The sequence below is a fragment of the Petaurus breviceps genome, unplaced genomic scaffold (genome assembly GCF_028583685.1).
Source record: "Petaurus breviceps papuanus isolate PSGF00001 unplaced genomic scaffold, PetGlider_PUasm1.0 175, whole genome shotgun sequence".
NCBI lineage: Eukaryota > Metazoa > Chordata > Mammalia > Diprotodontia > Petauridae > Petaurus > Petaurus breviceps.
The window spans coordinates 30,744,671-30,767,048 of NW_027185764.1; the positions used below are offsets into that span (position 1 = coordinate 30,744,671).

Below are 22,378 nucleotides of genomic sequence, written 5' to 3' on the forward strand. Positions count from 1 at the left end.
TCTTCTCAGTATGGTCAAGCTTCTGCCCTTGTAAAAACTTCACCATGAAACAATGTATTGCTTAACATTGTGTCATTCTGTATAAAACGTGGACTTTCTTAGGAGACCTCATAGCAACTAGGTTCAGATTCTACCAAAACTTTATGAACTTTCCTCCTGTTACTTTTTTTCTTCTTTTTCTAAGCCAAATTTACAACAGCCCTCTCTGCTTCCAGCTGAGACTCTCCAGTTCTCTCTTCTACCACTTGAGACTCAGCTTGCTCTTCTAAAGGAGGTCTCGAATTCTGGCACTTAACCAACTCTTGTAACAGCTTGTCTCTGCTTTTACACACAAATGGTACCCTATTAGTAAAACCCAGCCTGTTATATTCATTGCCTCTAGCTCTCTCCCAGGTTTTATTGGTATTCTTTGCAAACATGTTTCTAAATCTCTAGGTTCTCCTGTATGTAGCCTCTGTTCCCAGTTTTCACAGAGCCCTGTACTTTTAGACCAGGTGACCACATTCAGCCTATTAGGGGGCAGAGTATATTTTCAAATCAAGGAAGGTTCTCAGAGTCACTTAAGCCTATCAAAGGGCCTAGGGGCAGAGAAGATCTTAGATTCCCATTCCCATAACAGTGAGATAGGTTCCTGAGTAGATATTGATCTTATATTGGTTTGTGGGAAGACTGAAGGATGCTGTGGTTGCTAGAGAGGCATAAGGCAAATCCTCCCATCCTAGGATAGCCATTTCTTCTTCTAAATCCTTTTTGCCTTCAACTAGAGGTCTGATATTTCACAGTCCCATCCTCATCACCAAATGTAGCACCAATACAATATTTAAAGCACCCATGATCATGATAAAGACCGTGACTATAAATATTGCATGATGTTCCATTGCAAAATATACCAGACTCTCTAGGTAGAGGACAGAACTAAAGCATTTATTTAGATACCAAAAATCAAATCCCAAAACCAGTAAGCCGATTCCATCATAGTACCAAAGATATTTAGAAGCCATAATAACACTGACAACCACAGCATCCTTCAGTCTTCCCACAAACCAATGCAAGATCAATATCTACTCAGGAGCCTATCTGACTGTTATGGGAATGGGAATCTAAGATCTTCCCTGCCCCTAGGCCCTTTGATAGGCTTAAGTGACTCTGAGAACCTTCCTTGATTTGAAAATATCCTCTGTCGCCTAATAGGCTGAATGTGGTCACCTGCAGCCTGTGGCAGGAGGCTTGTTTTTCAGGAATGCCCACACCTTGTTGCTTTGTGATTGGGCAGTGGGTCAAGAGGGTTGTGACATTCTCTGATCCAGGAGAAGGCTATATATACCCTGATGTGAGGCTTTGCTTTGGGGCTCACTTTGAGAACAGTCGTGTGATTTGACCAAATGAGACTCTGGGCAACCATTGAGCTTCCCTGGCTTTGAAAACCCAGTTGTTGGTGCTTCCCTCTCTGAAAACAGACTAGGTATGGATATAATGGTCAAACAGCCGAAAGCCTTGTCTGCTGATCTGTTGCTCTGTCTGCTTGTAACTTATTTGTATTCTCTGAAGTTCAGGGTGCTGACCTTTTCCCCCTGAACTAGGTAAATGACATATGTTTGATTAAAGCAACATTGTTAACCCATTTTTGAGTTGCTTTCCTTTAGAAAAGCAGATCTAAGAGCCTGTGTTGGCAGCCACCCTGGGTATGGTAGGGTGCTTGCTGCTACACTGACTCCTTACCTGAGCGTCCTCTCTCTCCCACCATCTTTCTAGCTCTGACCAGCTTCCTGTGGGCTCTGCTTCCCTTCAGCAAACTCCTCCCACCACAGGCTCTATGTGACTGTATTTAGCTTATTAGAGGATAGAGTTTATCTTCACAGCAGGGAAGCTTCCTGTGGGCTCTGCTGCACCATTCAGCAAATTCCCTCCATCACAGGCTCCATGTGATTACATTCAGCCTGTTGGGGGCAGAGTTTACTTTCAAAGCAGGGGAGGTCTTCAAACTCCCCCTGGGTCTCTTAAGGGGCAGGGAAGGTCTCTAAATTCCCCTTCCCATTACAGGCCCCCAGAAAGCAGAGCCAGAAGTCTAAAAAAGTCAAAGTTAGGCTTGACATAAGGAAAACATTTCTTAGCAATTGGAGATATCCATAAGTTGCATGGGCTGTCTTAGGAGGTACTAGGTTTTTCCTAGCTGCAGTTGTTCAAGTAGACGTTGGATGATCATTGTAAGGATGCCTTCTAGCAGAGATTCTTCTGCAGGTCTGAGTCACTTTAGTTGGCTGCTTAGGTCCCTTTTAGTTTTATAATTCTTAACTTTTATAAAATTTCATCTTAGGGACAGTTAGGTGGTACAGTGAATAGAGTACTGGCCCTGGAGTCAGGAGCACCTGAGTTCAAATCTGGCCTCAGACACTTTACACAAAAACTTGCTGTGTGACCTTGGGCAAGTCACTTAACCCCAATTGCCCTCCAAAAAGCAAAAAAAAAAAAATATAAAATTTCATCTTATTGAACTTGGCCCATTGCTTTAACTTATAAATGGTTTTGGGTCTTGATTATGTCATCTACTGCCAAACTATTCTTCTGCAAAGTTGCTTTGACTTTTGAAAACTTGATATGCATGTACTTATGCCTTCAATTAAGTCCTTGTTATGAATGTTAAACAGAGATAGGCCAGGGATGACCCTGTGGCATTCTATTATACTTTCTTTTTTTTTTTTGAGCAGAAGTTTTCTTGTATGTAGTCTCTTTTAGGAAATATTTGATAGGAATTCTTATGTAAACCACAAATCCTTTGAATTGAAGAAATAGACTAATTTTATTGAACAATTAAATGATGCTGTATATATGGTTATATACTTTAATTCTTCTGAAGAACCTTTTCTTGCAGGGAGGATCACTTTTTGGTCTTGCTCATTTTTCATTATCAAATAAAAGTCTTGAAAGCCTACCGAGTACATCTGATCCCAAGCCTACTAACAGAAGAACCAAAAGCATTTATACCCCATTAGAAATGCAGTACCTAGAAATGAAAGAGCAACATAAAGATGCCATCTTGTGTATTGAATGTGGATACAAATATAGGTTCTTTGGAGAAGATGCAGAGGTAAGTTGTGTCTTTAAATATTTCACATTATTTTTCTTCTCTGGTAGCATATAGATTATAGTATATAGCATTTTCTAAAATTTTTGTTTCAGTTTTTCAATTGGTGAAATTATTTTCAGCAAGCTAGGAAAAATGAATCTTACCATACCATTAAAATGTACCTATTTACTTTTTGTTTTTCTGTAAAAAAATTAATTCAGAATAAAAGAATTAGTGTTTTTTAAAAATTTGTCATGTGTATATAGTCTGCCAATTTGTTTTCATTTCCGACTTCCTGTACCCTGGGCTGAAGAGTAATTTTGCAAGCGTACACAACGTGGTTAAGTTTTTGATAGGTTTAGGGAGATAGAGAAAATCTTGTTGTGTATTTTTATAAAAAGCTTTCAGATTCATCTGCTGGTCCTTGAAGTCTAGCAGTTGAGTATTGCAAAAAGGGAGTAAAGCATAGGATTCTGTGTAGGAAAATGGTATTATGAATTTAGTGAGTCTGTATGTCTTTATATTTGTATTTTGCAGATTGCGGCACGGGAGCTCAACATATATTGCCATTTAGATCACAACTTTATGACAGCAAGCATACCTACTCACAGACTTTTTGTTCACGTACGCCGTCTTGTGGCAAAAGGACATAAGGTTAGCTTTGGCTTTTCTTGGTTGGTAAATGACAATGGCAGTTCTTCTAGACATTAGGAAAAACATGAGTCTTGTAATGAAATTGTTTTGAAATACCTCAGATTTGTATTTTGGTATTTGGGAGAAACTTGTTTTTCCTAGTCTTTATTCTAGGTACTCTGTCCTCATTGGGTTATATTTTGGTCACTTTTTTTTTTTGATGCTTCTAAATATGGCAGAAGGGCAAGTAGGTGGTGCAGTGTATAGAGCCGCAGGTCTGGGGTCAGGAAGACCTGAGTTCAAATCCAGTCTCAGACACTTACTAGCTGTATGACCCTGAGCAAGTCACTTAACTCTGCCTCAGTTTCTTCACCAGTAAAATGAAGTTGAGAAGGAAATGGCAAACCACTGCAGTATCTTCGCCAAGAAAACTCAAAATGGGGTGTGACAAAGAGCCAGACATGACTAAAAACAACAACAACATATGGGGTAGAGGGATTCTAAGTAATTTGTCTGGATAAACTTCTTAAGCTATTTCCATGTAATACTTTCACAGAATCTGGTCTCTCACATTAGTAATGTGTTACATTTTCTACATCTAGCATGCATGAATTCATCTTTCTTAGGTTTAAAATGTAAGTATTTTAAGTCTGCCACTTGGTTTTAGTTTTTCTGTGGAATATTCTTTTATAGGTGGGAGTTGTCAAACAAACTGAAACTGCAGCACTGAAGGCTATTGGAGAGAATAAAAGTTCTTTGTTTACCCGAAAATTGACTGCTCTTTATACGAAGTCTACACTTATTGGAGAAGATATCCTTTTGGAGTTGAAAATTTAGCTTTTAAATGTTGCTAATGTGTTTTGCAGTTTTTTTTTTTTAAAAGAAGATAGCTTTATACAATCTCTTTTCTTTTGAATTGATGACTTTTTGACATAGCAAGAAGGCATATCAAAACATAGGTGTGTACTATAATGATGTTTGAAGGAAGATGCCTGTATCAAAGTGAGGGAAAAAGCAGTCGGTTGAATTAGGGTTGAGAAAATAGATTTTTGGAAATGGCCTGCTAGAAGACAATGATAGTTCATTGATGTCTTTTATTTTTCGGTGTGGATGCAATTATGATATGAAACCTCCATTACTATAGATACTAGTCCAGGGACAGACTTTGTTGTTAGAAACTTCATTTCCAAAGTTAGAAAAGATATGAGGTGTATAGGACTCTGTTCCAGAGCTTGGTTTTCCCTTTTTTGCTATATTTTTTCAGGGCACATCTCTTTCTGTTTGTTGAGCTGCAGCTTTCCGGCTTTGTTGGTCTGTTTAGTTATATTCCTGTCAATCCTAGGGTGAATTCTGATGACAGAGAGGCTGCATAAAGATCCCCCCAGCCCAGCACACACAAATGCGTAGGCTGTGTGCCACATTCTTCTCAGTTGGCCATTCATTTGTCTTACCTGCTGAACCTGAACCATTCATGAGATTGTTGTGCATTAGGTTGCGTAACTGCCTCCTACTCAGCTGCTACCTGCCCTTTTGGGTCTACTTTGGAGCTTTCAAATCCCTCAATGCCCAGGCCAATTTATGTTAAAGGGAACTTTGTTCTTAAAAAGTGAGTCAGTTGAGGTCTCAATTGATTTCTTCCATGTATTCTTTTAGTTACTTTCTCTTTTCATTCTTTGTCTCTCTTTATTTTCTACTTTTCCATTTCTTTTCAGTTTTTCTCATTTTTTTCCTTGTCAGTTACTAGGTATTTTAAGGTAAAGAAGGAGGCTACTTATGTTGTGTCTTGGGTGCTTTGGTGTATTTGTGCTTTCACTTTTGGCATTAATTTTCTGATGAAGGCTCAGATCTCAGGTAGCATAACTCACTAGAAGATCAGTGGTAACTATTTGAGCGTAATACCACAGAAGATAAGAATAATTTGAGGATATGGTTTCTGTGCTATCAGGCTATATTGACATAAGCTAAGACCTAGAATCATGTAATATTAGGTCTGAGAGGTGCCTAGTTCAAACTTCTTGTGGTTCTAGAAAGGACACTGGTTTGGGAGTCAAAAGGACCTTGGTGCAAATCCCTACTCTATTGCTTACCACCTTTTTACCACCACACCTTGGGCCAATTATTTGTATTTTAGTTTACTCACTCATAAAATGAGGGGTTAATATCTCATGACCTTTCAGGTCCCTTTTATTTCTAAATCTGTAATCCTATGAAACTTAGAGTAAAAGTAGACTAAGTGCTTAACTAAACATGAGATACAAAGCTGTATGGGAATGAGGTATCCTGTGAGTGCATAGATAACTGATCTTTTCTTAATGGAGAGAATAGATAATAGAGTTGTTGTTAATAGGAGTAGGACAAATTAATTTTATTTCCTTTAATAACTATTAAATGTGAATCCCTTGATGAAGCTAGATGATCCTGTAAATGTTGAAGATATAGCAAGTGATACATCTAACAATTATCTCCTGTGCATCTGTGAAAATATGAAAGATAAACAAAAGGGGAATATCACAATTGGCATTGTGGTAAGTAATATTTGGGTAAAGATTTCCTTTAAAAACTTGTCGTAGAGCATACAGCTGATATGGTGCCAAAATATTTTTCTGATTTATCATTAATATAAAAATGTCTTTATTATATGCTTAATTGTGACTGCCATTTTATGGAATTATTTTAGGAACTTCACTGAGTCAAGGTCTTGTTCTCTACAACTTTACAATTTAAGGTGGATATACTTATGTGGACACACATGTATGGTATTTTAAGATTATAGAATGAAAACATTTAACAGTGACATAAAGTGTTTTACAAATTAAAGATAAATTCATCGTATGTGTTGAGAGCATAGGTAGATAATAGTGTGTTAATCATCGAGGGTAACCATGGGAATATAATGTCTACACTTGGAAAGATAGTCAAGGCAGAAAAGGATCAAATTCTTTAAAGGATTAATATTAAGGAAAGTTTTAATCTACCTTACAGATATAATTTATACAGCTTGGCTTTTCTAATCTTCTCCAGTCAGTTTAAGTGTAGTACATATGTCATGCAATAAAGTCCTCTTGTGATGTCTCATTTCTTGCCCAGGGGCTAGAGAAACAACTATAGCCATATTGATAGTCATGTTGTAAATGAAGTTGACATGTTATTATATCATGCCTCATGGCCTTTTTGTCTGTGATGTGAATCCAGTGGTTGGCAGAAAGAATTTTATTTATTTATTTATTAATCCAAAAGCAAAAGAAACACCATTTCATAGGACACTGATTATCTTTCCAAGTAATCAATGAACAAGATGAATATAAATGAACATATCATTATGAAAATAATCCAGGGGTGGCCAGGTGGTGCAGTGAGTAAGAGCGCAGGCCCCAGAGTCAGGAGACCTGGGATTGAATCTGGGCTCAGATACTTAGCACCCACCCAGAAACACCTGGCTGTGTAACCTTGAGCAAGTTACTTAACCCCAGCTGCTTTAAAAAGAAAAGAAAAGAAAAGAATCTATTTCAGAGGGTGAAGAAGTTGAGAAATCCAATGAAGGAAGTAACTCCTATTCAACCTGTATTTTGATAATCATTGACTTCATTGTGAGAAGAATGTGGGAAGATAGTGAAAACTTGTTTTGGAAAATTTAGGTTCAAGATCATGAAATGCAGGGACCAAAGACATAAACTTTGTTGTGAATACTTAAGTCTTAAGAAGAGAGTTGGGTGACAAGCACTGAATAACACCCTTTTGAATGATTAAATTGACTACATCTTAAAAGAGAAAATTACTGGCATCCATGGACTTTTAAATTTTTTTAATTTGAAAGATTTTATATTTTGTTTTTCAAATTATATGTGAAAACAGTTTTTAACTTCTTTTAAATTCTGTGTTTCAAATTCTCACCCTTTTCACCCTCCACCCACCCTAAGACAGCAAGCAATTTGATATAGATTGTACATATATAGACATGCAAAATATTTCCAATATGAGCAGTGTTGCAAAAGAAAACACTCACCAAAAAAATGAAAATCCCAAGGAAAAAAAAGTAAAATATGCTTCAATCTCTATTCAGACTCCATCAGTTCTTTCTCTGGAGGTGGGATAGCATTTTTCATCATAATTCCTTTGGAGTTGTCTTAGATCATTGTATTGCTGAGAAAGAGCTAAGTCATTCACAGTTGGTCATTGTACATTATTGCTGTTACTGTGTACAATGTTCTCCTCGTTCTGTTCACGTTATTTTGTATCAGTTTATGTAAGTCCAGGTTTTTCTGAAAGCATCTTGCTTATCTTTTTTTTTTTTAAGCAATTGGGGTTAAGTAACTTTTCAAGGTTACATGACCAGTTATTTCTAGGTGTGGTGCTAAGTATCTGAGCCTGGATTTGATCCCCAGGTCATCCCGACACTGGGGCCAGTGCTCTTACTCGCAGAGCCACCTGGCCGCCCCTGCTTATCATTTCTTATAGCACAATAGTATTCCATTACAATCATATACCACAACTTGTCCAACTATCCTCCAGTTTATGGATATCCTCTCAATGACCCATTCTTTGCCACCACAAAAAAGAGCTGTTATAAATAATATTTTTATACAAATTAGTCCTTGTCTCTTTCCTTTGACCTCTGGGTTACAGACCTAGTAGCAATATTGCTGTGTCACAGTTTTATAACTCTTTGGGGTATAGTTCCAAATTGTTGGCCAGAATGGTTGGATCAGTTCACAACTCCACCATTAGCATCTCAATTTTTTCACATCTCCTCTAGCATTTGTCATTTTCCTTTTCTGTAATATTAGCCAATTTGATAGGTTTGAGGTGGTAACAGAGTTATTTTAATTTGCATTCCTCTCCATAGTCATTTCAGAATCAAGTGTCTGTGTGTAGTTTGATCATTGGTCAGTTAAGCAAAGGGCCAAATAAGTAAAATTCAAAGAAAGGGTAAAGACAGAAGACACACTAGGCCAGATCTGTTAGAACAAGTTGCATCTAAAAAACAGGAAATGAAGAAAAGTATAGATATTAAATTCATCACCATTCTTTAGATAGATCATTGCAAAATCATTGCCAGAATAAGAATGAAAGAACTCAGAACCAGGTTCATCCCACAGGTGTTTAATAGAATCTGAGTTGGTGGGGACCTCACAGCTAATTTCTTCTGACCTGCACTTAAATAGAAATTCTGTAGCATCCCTAGCAAGGTATAATCTTGTTATGCTCAAGGACTTCCAGTTAATCTCTGTGCCAAGGAGGGAGACATAGTAGCTAAGGTCAAGACTAGTGTAGAGCATACATTGATTTGTTCTGTGCAAGAAGATGGTGGAAGCCTGAACAGTATTGCCTCAAAAAACAGTAAAAAGTCAGTTGTGGTTTAAATGAGCCTGTAGCATGCTTGGTGTGAGAGTCAACTAAGTCATAATCTTAAAAGGGTATTTTTAGGTGGAATGGTGCATGGTGGCCACTAGTAGGTATAATGTTTTTTTTTTTTTGTTTTTGAGGGCAGTTGGGGTTAAATGACTTGCCCAAGGTCACATGGCTAGTTTTTGTGTTAAGTGTCTGAGGCCAGATTTGAACTCAGGTTCTCCTGACTCCAGGGCTGGTGCTCTATTCACTGTGCCACCTAGCTGTAGGGAGTAGGTGTAATGTTAATGGGATTTAAGATGTTCCCCATCCATTAATAGGCCTCACGTGGAGCCATTAAGGGAAACTTGCTTAGAGGAGGCTTACTTCTAGGAAGGCTTTTACACCTTTTGCTAATTTTTAATTAGGCACTGAATCATGAGCATTGTGATGCCTTCTGACTCTGAGAAGTGTATATATACACTCTGAGTTGGTATTTTGCATTGGTGGCCTGCTTATGAGAAAGATCTTGTGATTCCCTGGTCGAAATTCTGAGTGGCCTGTATGTTTAGAGCTCCCCTCCTGCTCAGATGTAAAGACTCTTGATCCAGGGATGTATGTAAAGTATATAGTTGATTCAGGCAGTCAGCGCTGTCTGTTGGTCTTTATTTCTCTGCTTGTATTTTCTCTGAAGTTCAGGGTGCTGACTTTTCCCCTGAACTAGTGAATGTAATTAAAAAAAGTGTTGACTGCTTGAACTGCCCTCTTTCCTAGCGAAGCAGATCTAAGAACCTGTGCTAGCAGCCATACCAGGTGTGCCAGTGTGGTTGTCTCTAGAGTATACTGTGATATATTGCCAGTGAAAAATTGTCTAGGAGAAGCAGTGTAAAGAATATCATTAAGAGGAATGTATTCCTGGAAATGGGAGTGGACAGGCTATGTAGCATGCAAAAATCCTAATGGACAGCTGGGTAGTTCCCTAGAATTCACACAGTAACAAAAGGTTTTCAGAAGGACCACAGAGGATCTACCTAAAGGAATAATCTTTTAAGATTAAGCTGCACATATACTGACTGGATGATCTTGGTCACTTAACCTATTAGCTCTAGGCACCTCTCTAAATCTTTAAGTTGTAGAGAAGATATGAACTTGAATTAATCATGGGAGTTTCCTTACCTGGGAGTTCCTCTAGACAGTGAAATCAGAGGTCCAGTCTCTGCCCCCTTCCCTAACCAACATACCACTCGGGTTGTTCCTCTGTTTCTCACTCATTGGTTCACCTTTTTTTCCGGTCATACATGATCTCTTTCATGCTACTTCTCACATGTACTCCATATCTGATAAGGTTCTATACGTTACTGATGCTTGTCATGTATGTAACTTTACATTACTTTGGGTTATTGATAATTCTTGCTATTTTGAGATCATGTTGTTGCATGATTTGTATTCATCTGATGCAGCATTGGGAGAATACTACTGTTAAAAGGATGCAGCAGCCTGGGATCTTGGCAAGTGTTATACAATTTCCTCCTTATTATACAGTCTCTTTACTATGTCCTCTGATGTTCTGGGCCTAGTTCAGTGTCTGCTTTTAATACTCAGGAGTATCCACCCATGCTGAAGCAGTCACAGACCCACAAAAGTGCTGAAATTTGGCTTGCTCATTTATGGGATTTTGCCCATTTAGGATCATTTGGAGTTATTGGAGTCATTGGCTCTGATGTGTATTATTCACAAGTGGGATCCTTTGACCAGCAAGAGCTTCTGCTTACTTTTTTGCCTTTTAAAATCTTCAGAAGAGTCCTCAAAATCTCTTTCTGTTATGAGTTCGTTCTTTAGTCTGCTTTTGTCAAATCAGAAGGAATGATGTTTGCTTTATTGTTAGGTCATTTCTGAAATGGCTTCACATAGCATTTGTTTTTGAACAGCTCTAAATGATGTTCTTAATGAGTTAGCACCAATGTGGCAGCTCACAGTTAGGTGTACTTGCTTGTCATTGGTCAGATATTGGCCCTCATGGGAGTAGTAAAAATAATATCATTAATGATGGTTGATATTTGTGTCATGTTTTAGGTTTGCAACAATCTTATATACTTGTCAGAAGAGTGCACTAGAGGGCAATGTACCCTTGTTAAACCTTAGCATTACGTTAGCTGGTTAGTCCTTAGCATGAAGCAATGAGGCAGTATGGTGTTGTGGAAAAAACAATGGATTTGAAGGCTATATGTTTATATCCTGGGTCCATAAATGGGGGAGGGGAGATTGTAACCAATAAACTTCAACATCTAAATTTGTTCTCTAGGGCTGTTTCCAGGACTAAAGTTAGCCAAAGTGAGTGAATTGGTGTGTGTATGTGAGCAATTAAAAGGGATCTATAATAGTTTGTCCTTCAAAAGGATGACATGAATTCCAACAAAAAGTTTCTGATTCATGGTTAGGAGACTTTCACGAGAATACTGAGACATTTTCGTGAAAATGAGACATAATAAATCTGTAACTAATTGCTCTTGGTTGCCTAAATTGTGAAGAGTTCAGTGTATTTAGTGCTTTAAGTTTATTTTGGATAATAAGTCACCAGCATTCATAAGACAATAAGGTACTCCTGAGGACATAGCATCTTTAGAGTTACTTTCTGGTTTGGCTGATGCTCAAGCCAACTATATTGATGTGTAGACAATATGGTCCTTCAAAGATTGCAGATTTGTACGTAAAGAATCCTTGAAGGACAAACATGGATTTTTACAAATAAGAACAGACACCGGAAAAACAAATTAATTAAAGTCTGAAATGCTGAGATGGGTACTTTTGATTATTGTTAATCCTTTGTTATTTTTGCTTCTCCTCACTCTGCTATTTCTTCTTCCTTTTGTTTTGTTTTCTGGTTTTGTAGTATTTCCTCTTTCACTGAAAAGCATACAAGAGGGTTTTATGATATTAAATAGTATAAAATCTGTACTTTGCTAGTCCAGCATAAATGTTCTTGGCTCCAGGCAGTTGACTAATTGCAAAGCAAAGCTGCTTCTAGTTTTGGAATTTAAGTGTTTATTTCCAAACATTAATATATCATTTTTGAGTAAAGCTATTTGTTTCTCCTGACTGCTTTTCTTTTGCTCTAGTCAGCATCATATGATTGCATTTTTTTTTTCTTTTCAGAGTGGATGGGTGATCTCCTGGAGATAAAGGGGAAACAAAAATGGATTACAGCTGTGTTTATGGATTTTAAGAAATGTGTTTCCTTTAAAATCTACTTATTAAGTGGATTTTAGTTTAGGGTACTACTGTTTAGGATTATAATTCCTTCAAAAAAAAAAAGAAATTGTTTACCATTGGGTGGTGAGGAAAATGATTTGTTAGCCTTGAAAATGTATGGTAGGGTTCAAATAGTGATACTTTTCCTAAGAATGAGTTGTTGTGATGGTGATCAGTGATTATATACTTAATTGATTTTTTTGAATATTTCTTTTATGTTTTTAAAATAGTTGAACTATTAGGCTTATATAACCTACTATGTGTACAGAATCTGTCATATAATAAGTGCCTAATAAATGCTTGTTTCCTTCCTTAAATGTAACAAAACATTCATTTTCCATATGACCTGTCATACCTGTTTTTCAGGGAGTGCAGCCCGCAACTGGTGAAGTTGTTTTTGATAGTTTCCAGGACTCAATATCCCGTTTAGAATTAGAGACCCGCATTTTAAGATTGCAGCCTGTGGAACTTCTGTTACCATCAGAGATGTCTGATCACACTGAGAAGTTCATCAAGAGTATAACTTCTGTCAGGTATGTGTTTACAATTTTTTTTCTGGGGGAAGTAAAATGGATTTGGTCATGGTAGTGGTTATTCATAATAAATCCTTGTTTAAGGTCAATTGTTTTTTTTTTTTTCCTTTTTGGAGAGCAATTGGGGTTAAGCGACTTGCCCGAGGTCACACGGCTAGTAAGTGTGTCAAATGTCAGGCTGGATTTGAAGGGTCAATTGTTTTAAAAGCCAAATTTCTTTAATAGTAGCCATTTATGAAAGCAATACAGAGTTCATTCCTGAAAAAAGAAATTTTAATTTTGAAAATGCCTTTTCAGAATGTCAGGTTTTACATTTCATACCTCTTGTCCATTAGATTTCTCTATGAAATTTCACATAAATCTGAAGTCATTTTGTATGAGAAGCACCATATTGGGTGATTGTCATTCAGGTTAATACTGTTTTTTTTCCTTTGCCTCAGTTTAGCCACATTCTTGTAGAATGAAGTTTTCTATTTGTAAAGTCTCCTCTTTAAAAGAATTGAAAAATACATTTAAAAAAGAAAATTTAAACTATTACCACAAGAGGGCCCCATAGCATTTCCTATTTCCTAAGTCATCAGGCGAGTACTTCAAATGATTTAGAAACTGTTTGCTTTTATTTCCCAAGCTGCAAAACTACTTGTGTGTGTTTTTTTTCATTTAGTAATGAGTGTTCATGTAGATGATATAGGATGAAATTAAATTGTAATTGTTTCTATCCAACATAAAACTTTGAGTGTTCTAGTCTCTTAGTTCTTTTGTGTTTTACCTAAACTTGAAAATAGAACACTTGTGGGGGTTGGCAAGAGCAAGGGCAAAACAAGCCCTTTGTGCGGCTGAGGTGGAGCGGAGGAGCAGGTTATGGGAACTGAGCAAATGGAAGCTTCGGGAGGTTGCAGTATTTGAGGGAGCATCGGTCTATATGTTAGAATTCTCTACTGTTAGGGGAGGAATGCTGTAAGCCAGACACTGAGCTCAGTGAGGAAGAAAGGAGAACGTTGTGGTCGTTGATAGATATTGGCCATCAGAATCTGGATTGGTTGTTAAATCTGAATAGTATAAATCTCAAAGGAAGAGAGTTTACTGAGTGATGGAGGGACAGTGAGGGGGGTTTGGAAGTGACACTAGGGAGCATGCAGTATTCTGATTCCTCCAGCACGACCAGTGAGTCAGTCAGGGGCAATGGGGGAAAGTGCGCCCATTGCTAGAAAGGGTGGCAATAATGCCACGTCATCAGGAGGGAGCCAGAAGATGGAATGATTGAGAGAGGAACAGGTTCAAGATGAAGGCTGGTCAATTACAGAATAGATGTTCTAAAGAACACACTTGAAGGGGTAGAATTGAGGACGATATGAATCAGGGAGTGGGCACATACAGTGGGAATGGGGCTGGCATATCTTTGGCCAGGAATTCAGAATCACTGACATAATGGGAATATGCGAATAACTATTGGAGAGTGTCAGGCTTTCAGTGGTTATAGAGAGGTCTCTTGAGTGAGGCAGGTGATTGTACTTTTCTAGGTGTTGTCTTAAGAGAACAAGCATAAGCAATACTTTGTGCTGCACCCTATACAGGGGTGATCACATTTTGTCTTTTGAGGCCCAGAAAACCCTCCTTGGGTTTTCTTGGTAGAGAAAAGCTTGGGAGAGGCTGGTCAGAGATAGGAAGTGGAAATACCAGGTGGGTGGTAGTCTCCAGAGCACTAGAGAAAGTTCTAGGGTGAAGAAAGAAGCCAGTAGAAGCAAGTGGCTAAATCTGAGACTGACATATAATTTACTGAGAAGGCCCTTTTCCATTGTGTTACTGTTATATTACTCTTGCAACTCAGAGAGAAGAGGTAGAGAGTGGGAGACAGATTGCTAGATCCCAAGTGTATTAATGCTGGGCTTTCTGGGAAAGCCCTGGGATAAAGGGACCAAGATGGGGCGAAGGCCCACTGGGAAGGCTCTGGAGAATAGACTGAGGCCACTAGAGACAGGTGACTGATCCAGGAGTGACACTGGGCTCACAGAGAGACCCTTTCTAATCTCATACTGCCATGTTACTCTTTACATAACGTGTTTTCTATCCAAATTCTGCTTCTCTCTCATTCTGCTCTCTTCAGTATCTGTGCTTTTGCCTCTGTCTTTTTTTTTTTCCCAAAAGAAAATGTTTTTTATTGATAGAATTCCTATTTGTGTTTTTGTAGGTGGACCCCCAGATATTGTATCCATTCTGTGCTTATTTTGAATGAAATTTCTTTTTCTTTCTTTGTGCTGTTTTGTTTTGGCAATATGCAGAAAGGTTCATGATTTTTGTGGGTTTGTTTTATAACTTCCTAGTTTGCTGAAGTTATTGTTTCTAATAATTTTTTAATTGATTATCTAGGCTTCTCTAAATAGAGAATATATATAATATATATAGAATATATATAATCTGGAAAAAGAGATACTTTTGTTTCTTCTTTGTGTTTATTCTCATTATATCTTTTTCTTGGCTTACTGTTAAAGCTGGCATTTCAGATAATATTGGAAATAAAGGACATCTTTGCTTTATACCTGATCTTATTGGAAAAGAATATAAAATATATTACAGATAATGATATTTATTTTAGATATTATTTATCATATTAGGAAAGGTCCCGTTTGAATGTGTATTCAGTTCTTCTTTGTCTAGTTCAGATTTGAGTCATGGCCACTCACATACCCCTGAACCTCCCACCCCTTGACCCCTTCCTCTAGTTTTACTGTTTTTTTTACCCCAACTATGGGACATTGTAAGTTCTACCTATTTTCCCCTCATTTCATTTTTTTCTCCTCTATTCCTTTTTTCCTCTCTTTTCATTATTCTTGTTTTTGGTCTTTTTTTTTGCTTTTTGGAGGGCAATTGGGGTTAAGTGACTTGCCCAAGGTCACATGGCTAGTTTTTGTGTTAAGTGTCTGAGGCCGGATTTGAACTCAGGTCCTCCTCACTCCAGGGCTGGTGCTCTATTTACTGTACCACCTAGCTACCCCTCGTTATTCTTTTAAGACCATTTAAACAGAAAAATCCACCCCCTGTCCCTCTGTTTATAATAATCACCTCTGCACTTTAGGATTTTGTAGGAACATTTGTTTCTTCTCTTCCTATTAGAATGTAAGCACTTGCCCTCATTTAATTCCAGTTGCTCAAATGTATTTACTTTTCTAGATTTCTCTTGATTTTGGGGTTTGCAGTTCATATTTTTTTTTACTCAGTTCTCTATTTTTTTTATCAAGAATGTTTGAAAATTCTCTATTATGTTAAAGGTCCATTTTCTTTTTAATCTGTAAGATTATACTAATTCTTACAGTATAAATTATTTTTGGTTGTAAGTCTTTTTTTGGGTGCCTTTTGGAATATTATATTCCAAGATTTTTCTCTCTTTTATAAGTAATAGCTGCCAAATCTTGTGTGATCCTTACTGGTCTTGAGTACTTAAGTTATTTATGGTGATTGCTATTTTTTTGTTTTTAAACTTGGAAGCTCTGAATTTTAGCCATGACATCACTGGGAGCTTTCATTCTGGGGTGTTATTCAAGAGGTACATAAAAGATTCTTTCTGTTTTTACTTTGTCTTCTGGTTCTGGTAAAATTTGGACAGTTCTCCTTTATGATTTCTTGAAATACGACATCTTAGATTTTTTTTGTTTTGTTTTCTGACTGTCTAGTCATTCTTTCTTTTAAAATTAAAAAAATTTTTTTTTAAGCAATTGGGGTTAAGTAACTTGCTCAAGGTTACACGGCCAGTTATTTCTGGGTGTGGTGCTAAGTATCAGAGCCTGGATTCGATCCCAGGTCATCCCGACTCTGGGGCTGGTGCTCTTACTCACTGAGCCACCTGGCCGCCCCTGTCTAGTCATTCTTAAAGTCTATCTCTTTCATCAGTTTTCCAGGTAATTTGTTTTTAATAGCAGATACTTTGCATTCCCTTCTCTTTAAAAAAAAAAAATCTTGATTTTATTCTAATATTTCCTATAGTATCATGGAATCAAGTTCTGTTTGGTCTCTTCTAATTTTCAGAGAGTTTGTTCCTTGGATAAAGTTTCCTACCTTTTCCTTTAAACTATTTATTCTCCCATTTCTTTCCTTTAGAACTCTTATTTCAACTATAATTAACATTTTTTTTTCCCCTTTTAGGTACTCCTGAAGTCCTTGTAGGCAAGCCATACTTTTCTGCCTGTTACTCTCTGCTTCTGAGTTTCTCTTTTGGTCATCTTTTGACCTATATTTCTTCATAGTATTTAGTGTCTCTTTTTTTTTTTACTCATATCTACAACCTCAGTTACTGATGTTGGGTGTGTGTGTGTGTGTGTGTGTGTGTGTGTGTGTGTGTGTGTGTATGCATGTGTGCAGTGTACTAGGTCCAGGCTCTTCCCTTTCCCCCCACTCTTGGATACAGTGGTTAGGCCCTATTTGATCATGACGTTGATTTCTTGGCTTCCTGCCTTTTATTTCCAGAGGGCTGACAGACTTTTTTGTTCCTAGTTAAGAGAAAGATCAGCATGTTTATAGGTGGAGGGGAAGGAACGAGTATAGAAAGAGAGATTAAAGGTGCTCTGGTGGGGATGATGAATGAAATGGGAAGACATGAGGGGTGAATAGAAGAGGATTGATCTAGGCAAGGAGGAAGCCTCTCAGACTGGAGAGGAAAATGGGTGAAGGAGAGAGAAGTTTTGTAGTATGGAGGAGGGGAGATGAGGAACCTCAGTCATAGGTTCTCAGTCTTACCAGTGAAGTTCAATGCGAGGCCATCAATGAAAAGAATGGGTGCAGGTGGAATTCAATAGTGAAAAGGGGAAGGGAAAGAAAGCTTGAAATAGCCTGTGTGGGAATGTGTAGACTAGAGATCAGTAAAAGATTGCCATCCAGTCAGTAGGACCTGTCATATTCTAGTGAAAGTTGAAGGATTGAAATGCGAAAAGTTATACAACCTCAAAGGAGAAAAAGAATATTTGTAATTTGAAAAAGGCAAGTACAGGAAAAACTGATGGATCGGTATAGTATTAATTCTCTAACTCAGTATCATACCAAATATAGGTATACCAAGTATGGGCTAAACACGGCTGTTATTTCAGATTCTGAATCTGAGCAATGCCTCATGATTTTTTCTTCCTCTTCTCTTCTCCCCGTTGCCCCCTTCTTCCCAGGCACCCAGACAGTGACCTGTAAGACAAAATTTTCAAATGAAAAAATGGAATTGATTGAACTATAAGACATTACATTAAAAATCTATGGACATAAGTTGATATAGCTTGCTAAAAAGTCAGAAAATCATAAGTCTGAAAAAGAACATCCTGGCTTTTCTCATACACTTGTCTCTGAGTCTGAACTCTTTCACCTTTTGGATGAAACCAGTCTCTTCTGACATTATTGGCAATTTCTCCCTTGGCAGGTGCCAGTAAATTAAACTCCCTTCTGGGTTTAAGCGGAATAGGGATAGTTTAAACTGTTCTTACATGTGCCAATGCTACAGGCTTCTGAGAAATAAAACTTTCTGAGACTGGAAATTTTCACTGTCTTAGAACTTTCAAAGGTGTCATGCATTATTTTTAAACTGTTATATCATACAAGCTAATTCATGAATGGACAAAGAAACATTTTTTGGCTTCTGTCATCTTTTTGCAATTTGAATTGGAGATCATTTCAGGACCAAAAGCATACTCGAGGCTATTTTTACCATATTCCTACCCCACGGTGTTATTGCACTAAGACTATGTACTAAATGTTATTCAGAATGTGAAATGTACTTGTAGAAGGGATTTTATGAGAGTTGATTTGTAATGCAGGTCTTATATAGAACTTTCCATCTGATTATGACCTTAAGAGTGTAGTTTTCAGTGTTGCCTGGAATTCTGATTAAAGTCAACATTAAGTAGTATGTAGACAAAATTATGACCTGATGTCATGTCACTGTTGTGTAGTGGAAAGATCACTGATCAGGAGAGACCTAGATTCAGATCCTGTGTTTGACTATAGGTCACTTAATACCTGTGCTTAGCATCCTCATCTGTGAAATGTAGACAACATCACCCATCTCACTGTGTTATTGTGAGGATTAAATGAGACTGAGATAGACTTATCACCTTAAAATGCTTTATGAAACTGTTGATTGTTGCTACAACCATTGACTGGAGAAATTAGTTCCTCATGCCTTTGTGGACCAGTTTCAAACAGTGGAGAAAGACAAATGAATACAGGCTGGCATGGGGCTGCTAATGCTGTATCATGGGAGTGAGGAGGAAGTCCTAATGATTTGGTGTTGAGAAGTCAAAGAATAGTTGTTGATGGTAGTGGGTAAAGTGATGATTTTCTGGAAGGCAAAGAAAACCACTTAGGAGAAGGCTGCTTTAATTTTTCAAACCTTTAATTAATTTTGTTGAAAGTCAACCATGTAATACTGACCAGAAGTTATATGTTGGTCCTTGAATTGCTTCTTGTTTATGAAAAAGAGATTTTTTTAGTCATGTCTGACTCTTTGTAACCCCATTTAGGGTTTCCTGGCAAAGATACTGGCATGGGTTTGCCATTTCCTTCTCCAGCTCAATTTACAAATGAGGAAACTGAGGCAAACAAGGTTAAGTGACTTGCCCAGGGTCACACAGCTATTAAGTGTCAGACCAGATTTGAATTCAGGAAGATGAGTCTTTCTAACTCCAGGGCTGACATACTATGTACTGTACTGCCTAGCTGCTGAAAAAGAGACGGGAACAATGAACAAAAAAACCAGAAATAGTTTATAGAAAGCAAATTCTAGGGCCATTACTGAGGTCAGTATTTTCTGTACTATGCCCCAACATCTGCATCCACAACTGTTTGCAGCATGTCACAGTAACTGATGTTGAAAAGAAAAATCCTGAGTCTATCAATTTATAAATCCAGTCAAGACAGAGACTTGTTTGTTTTACATAGTTGTATATGCCTGGGATAAGGCCTTACACAAGATAGAGGTAGCTAGGTGGTGACACAGAGTGCTGGGCCTGCAATCAGAAAGATCAGAGTCCAAATTTGGTTTCAGACTCTTACTAGCTGTGTTACCCTGGGCAAATCACTTGAACTCTGTTGCAATTTCCTCAATTGTAAAATGAGGATCATATAATTTTATTTACATGAAGCTAATTTTAAGTAAAAAGCTAATTTTCATTTTATTAAAATTATTCATCAAATAAAACTGATCTCTAAATATCAATTTTCTTTGAAGTTTTTCAGTAAATAAATCTTCATCGTTTGGCATTTTCTGATCACTGTGATGTTTAAAAAGTTTGAGAGACATGATTTCTGGGTAATTGATAATTTTATTGAAAAAGGGTCAGTGACACTCTCAAATCCCAAAGACCTGTCATGGCAGTGGCCTCAGGATGCCTGAGGATGGCCATCAACTCTGATTGGCTAACAATCAATGACAGATGGATTTTACCAAGAGAAGTGAACTCACTCCAATGGGAGAGTGACATTTCACTCTTTGACAAAGAGACCATTTCTACACCTAGACCACCATTAGCCTTGGGCAATCCAGACAAAGGATCTACTTTCACCCAGATTTGCTTGAGTGGAACACTCAGGTCAGGACTTCACCTCCATAAGATGGTCTAGGTGGGGTAAATTTTTGGCCAGGTCAGTAACGTCCTTCAAAGGCTGGGCTTTGAATAAAGAAATAGGACAGGGAAAAAGCATGGTTCTCTCCCATAATTGGTTATTAATATTGATTTTGCTCATCACTTTTCAGCTATGAATTTGCCCCTGAAATAGTAGAATAGAAATAATTTTCTCTGGGAAAAAAAGTTATTGTGAGGATTAAACAAAATAATATAATATTGAAATTATTAAGAGATAGTATGTATTTGCAAAGCACTTTGCACAGTGCCTGGCATTTAACAGGTGCTCAGTAAATGCTTATTTCCTTCCTTCCTTATATAGAATGGGCTTTTGATAAAGGTTAAGAAGGCAATTATGTGTTTAACACATTTTAGAAAGATTTCCTTTAAAATCCATTTTTTAACAGTATTTTGAAGTTGACTCTAGAGAGTTAATCCTAAAATGCTTTGAAATTATTTAAAATGATGGTTAAGATAATAAGATTAGAAGTTACTTTAGAAATACTTAATTTAATTCGTCATTTCACAGATGAGGAAACTGAGGCCCAGAGAGTGCTCAGTGGCTTGTCCAAGATTACATGTGTAGCAAAGCAGAGATTTAAACTCCAAACCTCTGGATGCAAATCCACTTCCCTTTCTCTTATACTATTTATTCCCAGATAGCTGAAGTTTTACTGTATTTTGAATTTAGAAAGTTTTTCTTTATAATTAGAAATATAAGCTTGAATGTTGAAGCTTTCACTCAATACCTGTAGTATTTCTTTGTTCTAGAAAAAGTAATAAAGGTACAATTATGATTATTCCTTAGAATACTAATTTGACTTATCTGTTAATATTCCTAATAGTACATAGATGACTAGGAAACAAAAGAGACACTTGGGATTAGATTAGATTTTTAGTGATCAGATTTCCTGCTTAACATTTCAGGACCCATTAGTTTGCAGCATATGTCAGAAGCTCTTCTTTCACAGTTTAGAGCTTGAAGGCAAAATACTGACCTCAAGTCAGCTGTTTCCAGAGCTAAGATAGTTTTGTGTTCCCCTTGATCATTTCAGGATTTAGAAGGGGATCTTAGGTTTCTAGGTAGGTATTGCTTTGTGGATTTCCTGATTTGCACCAGACTCTCCCTGATTAATCAAACAAAAGTGGTAAGTCCTTCTAATGGGAGTATTCTGAGTGAATGTTTTGGTAGGATATTTGATTGATTCAGTCACATGATTTCATGTGATCTTTTCCCCCAAATTACTTTCATTCCTAGAAACAAAGTGATTTGAATATGTTTAAAAAATAGATTACCATAATGCCCACTACTTAACATGCCTCCATTTTTTGTTTAATAATAATTGAGTGTCAAAATGTTTAAGTTCTCTTTAAAATGAGGTGGCTATTAACCTAGTATTTGCAAAGGAGGTCCTTTTTCTTTCCATTTGGTTCTCTGAGTAGATGCTGAGTAACTGAGAGTTAAAGGATTCAATAAAGTATCACAATTCAGATATTTTGTTATGTGGCAGTGATTTCCTCTCTTGCTATTTTAGTGACCTTTCTGATTTTGTTAAAAAAAATTTTTTTTTTCTTCATTCCCGGTAATCTGTTTAAATCTAATCTTTGGAATTAAAATAACCCTGCTCTTCTGTCTTTGTCTTTTTTTTTTTTTCTTTTTGGAGGGCTGAAGGCAGGGAAATTGAGATTAAGTGACTTTCCCAAGATTATACAGCTAGTAAGTTTAAGTGTCTGAGGTTGGATTTGAACTCAGGTCCTCCTGACTCCAGGGTTGGTGCTCTATTCACTGTGCCACTTAACTGCCCCATGTCTTTGTCTTTTAAAAAAATCACATTTTGACAAATGCAGTATTTTGTGTTATTAGGGGGTGATGTATACATTCTCCAAAGCTTTATGTTGTTTTACTATTTCTAGTTAAACTCCCCCCACCCTGTGTTGTTTGCTGTGTATTTTAAAATGTAAGATTATGTTATTGAAATGAT

The 22,378-nt window shown here is 37.2% G+C and overlaps 1 protein-coding gene across 4 annotated transcripts in view; it reads left to right on the plus strand.

Annotated features, from left to right (window-relative positions):
- MSH3 (mutS homolog 3) overlaps positions 1–22,378 on the plus strand; it is a 229,874-nt gene that overhangs the window by 11,887 nt on the left and 195,609 nt on the right. For all 4 annotated transcript variants that reach the window (XM_069085027.1, XM_069085028.1, XM_069085029.1 and 1 more), the window contains exons 4-8: positions 2,870–3,085; positions 3,602–3,718; positions 4,391–4,508; positions 6,086–6,222; positions 12,638–12,804. In XM_069085027.1, coding sequence (XP_068941128.1) covers positions 2,870–3,085; positions 3,602–3,718; positions 4,391–4,508; positions 6,086–6,222; positions 12,638–12,804 — 755 coding nt within the window. The remainder of the gene's footprint in view (positions 1–2,869; positions 3,086–3,601; positions 3,719–4,390; positions 4,509–6,085; positions 6,223–12,637; positions 12,805–22,378) is intronic.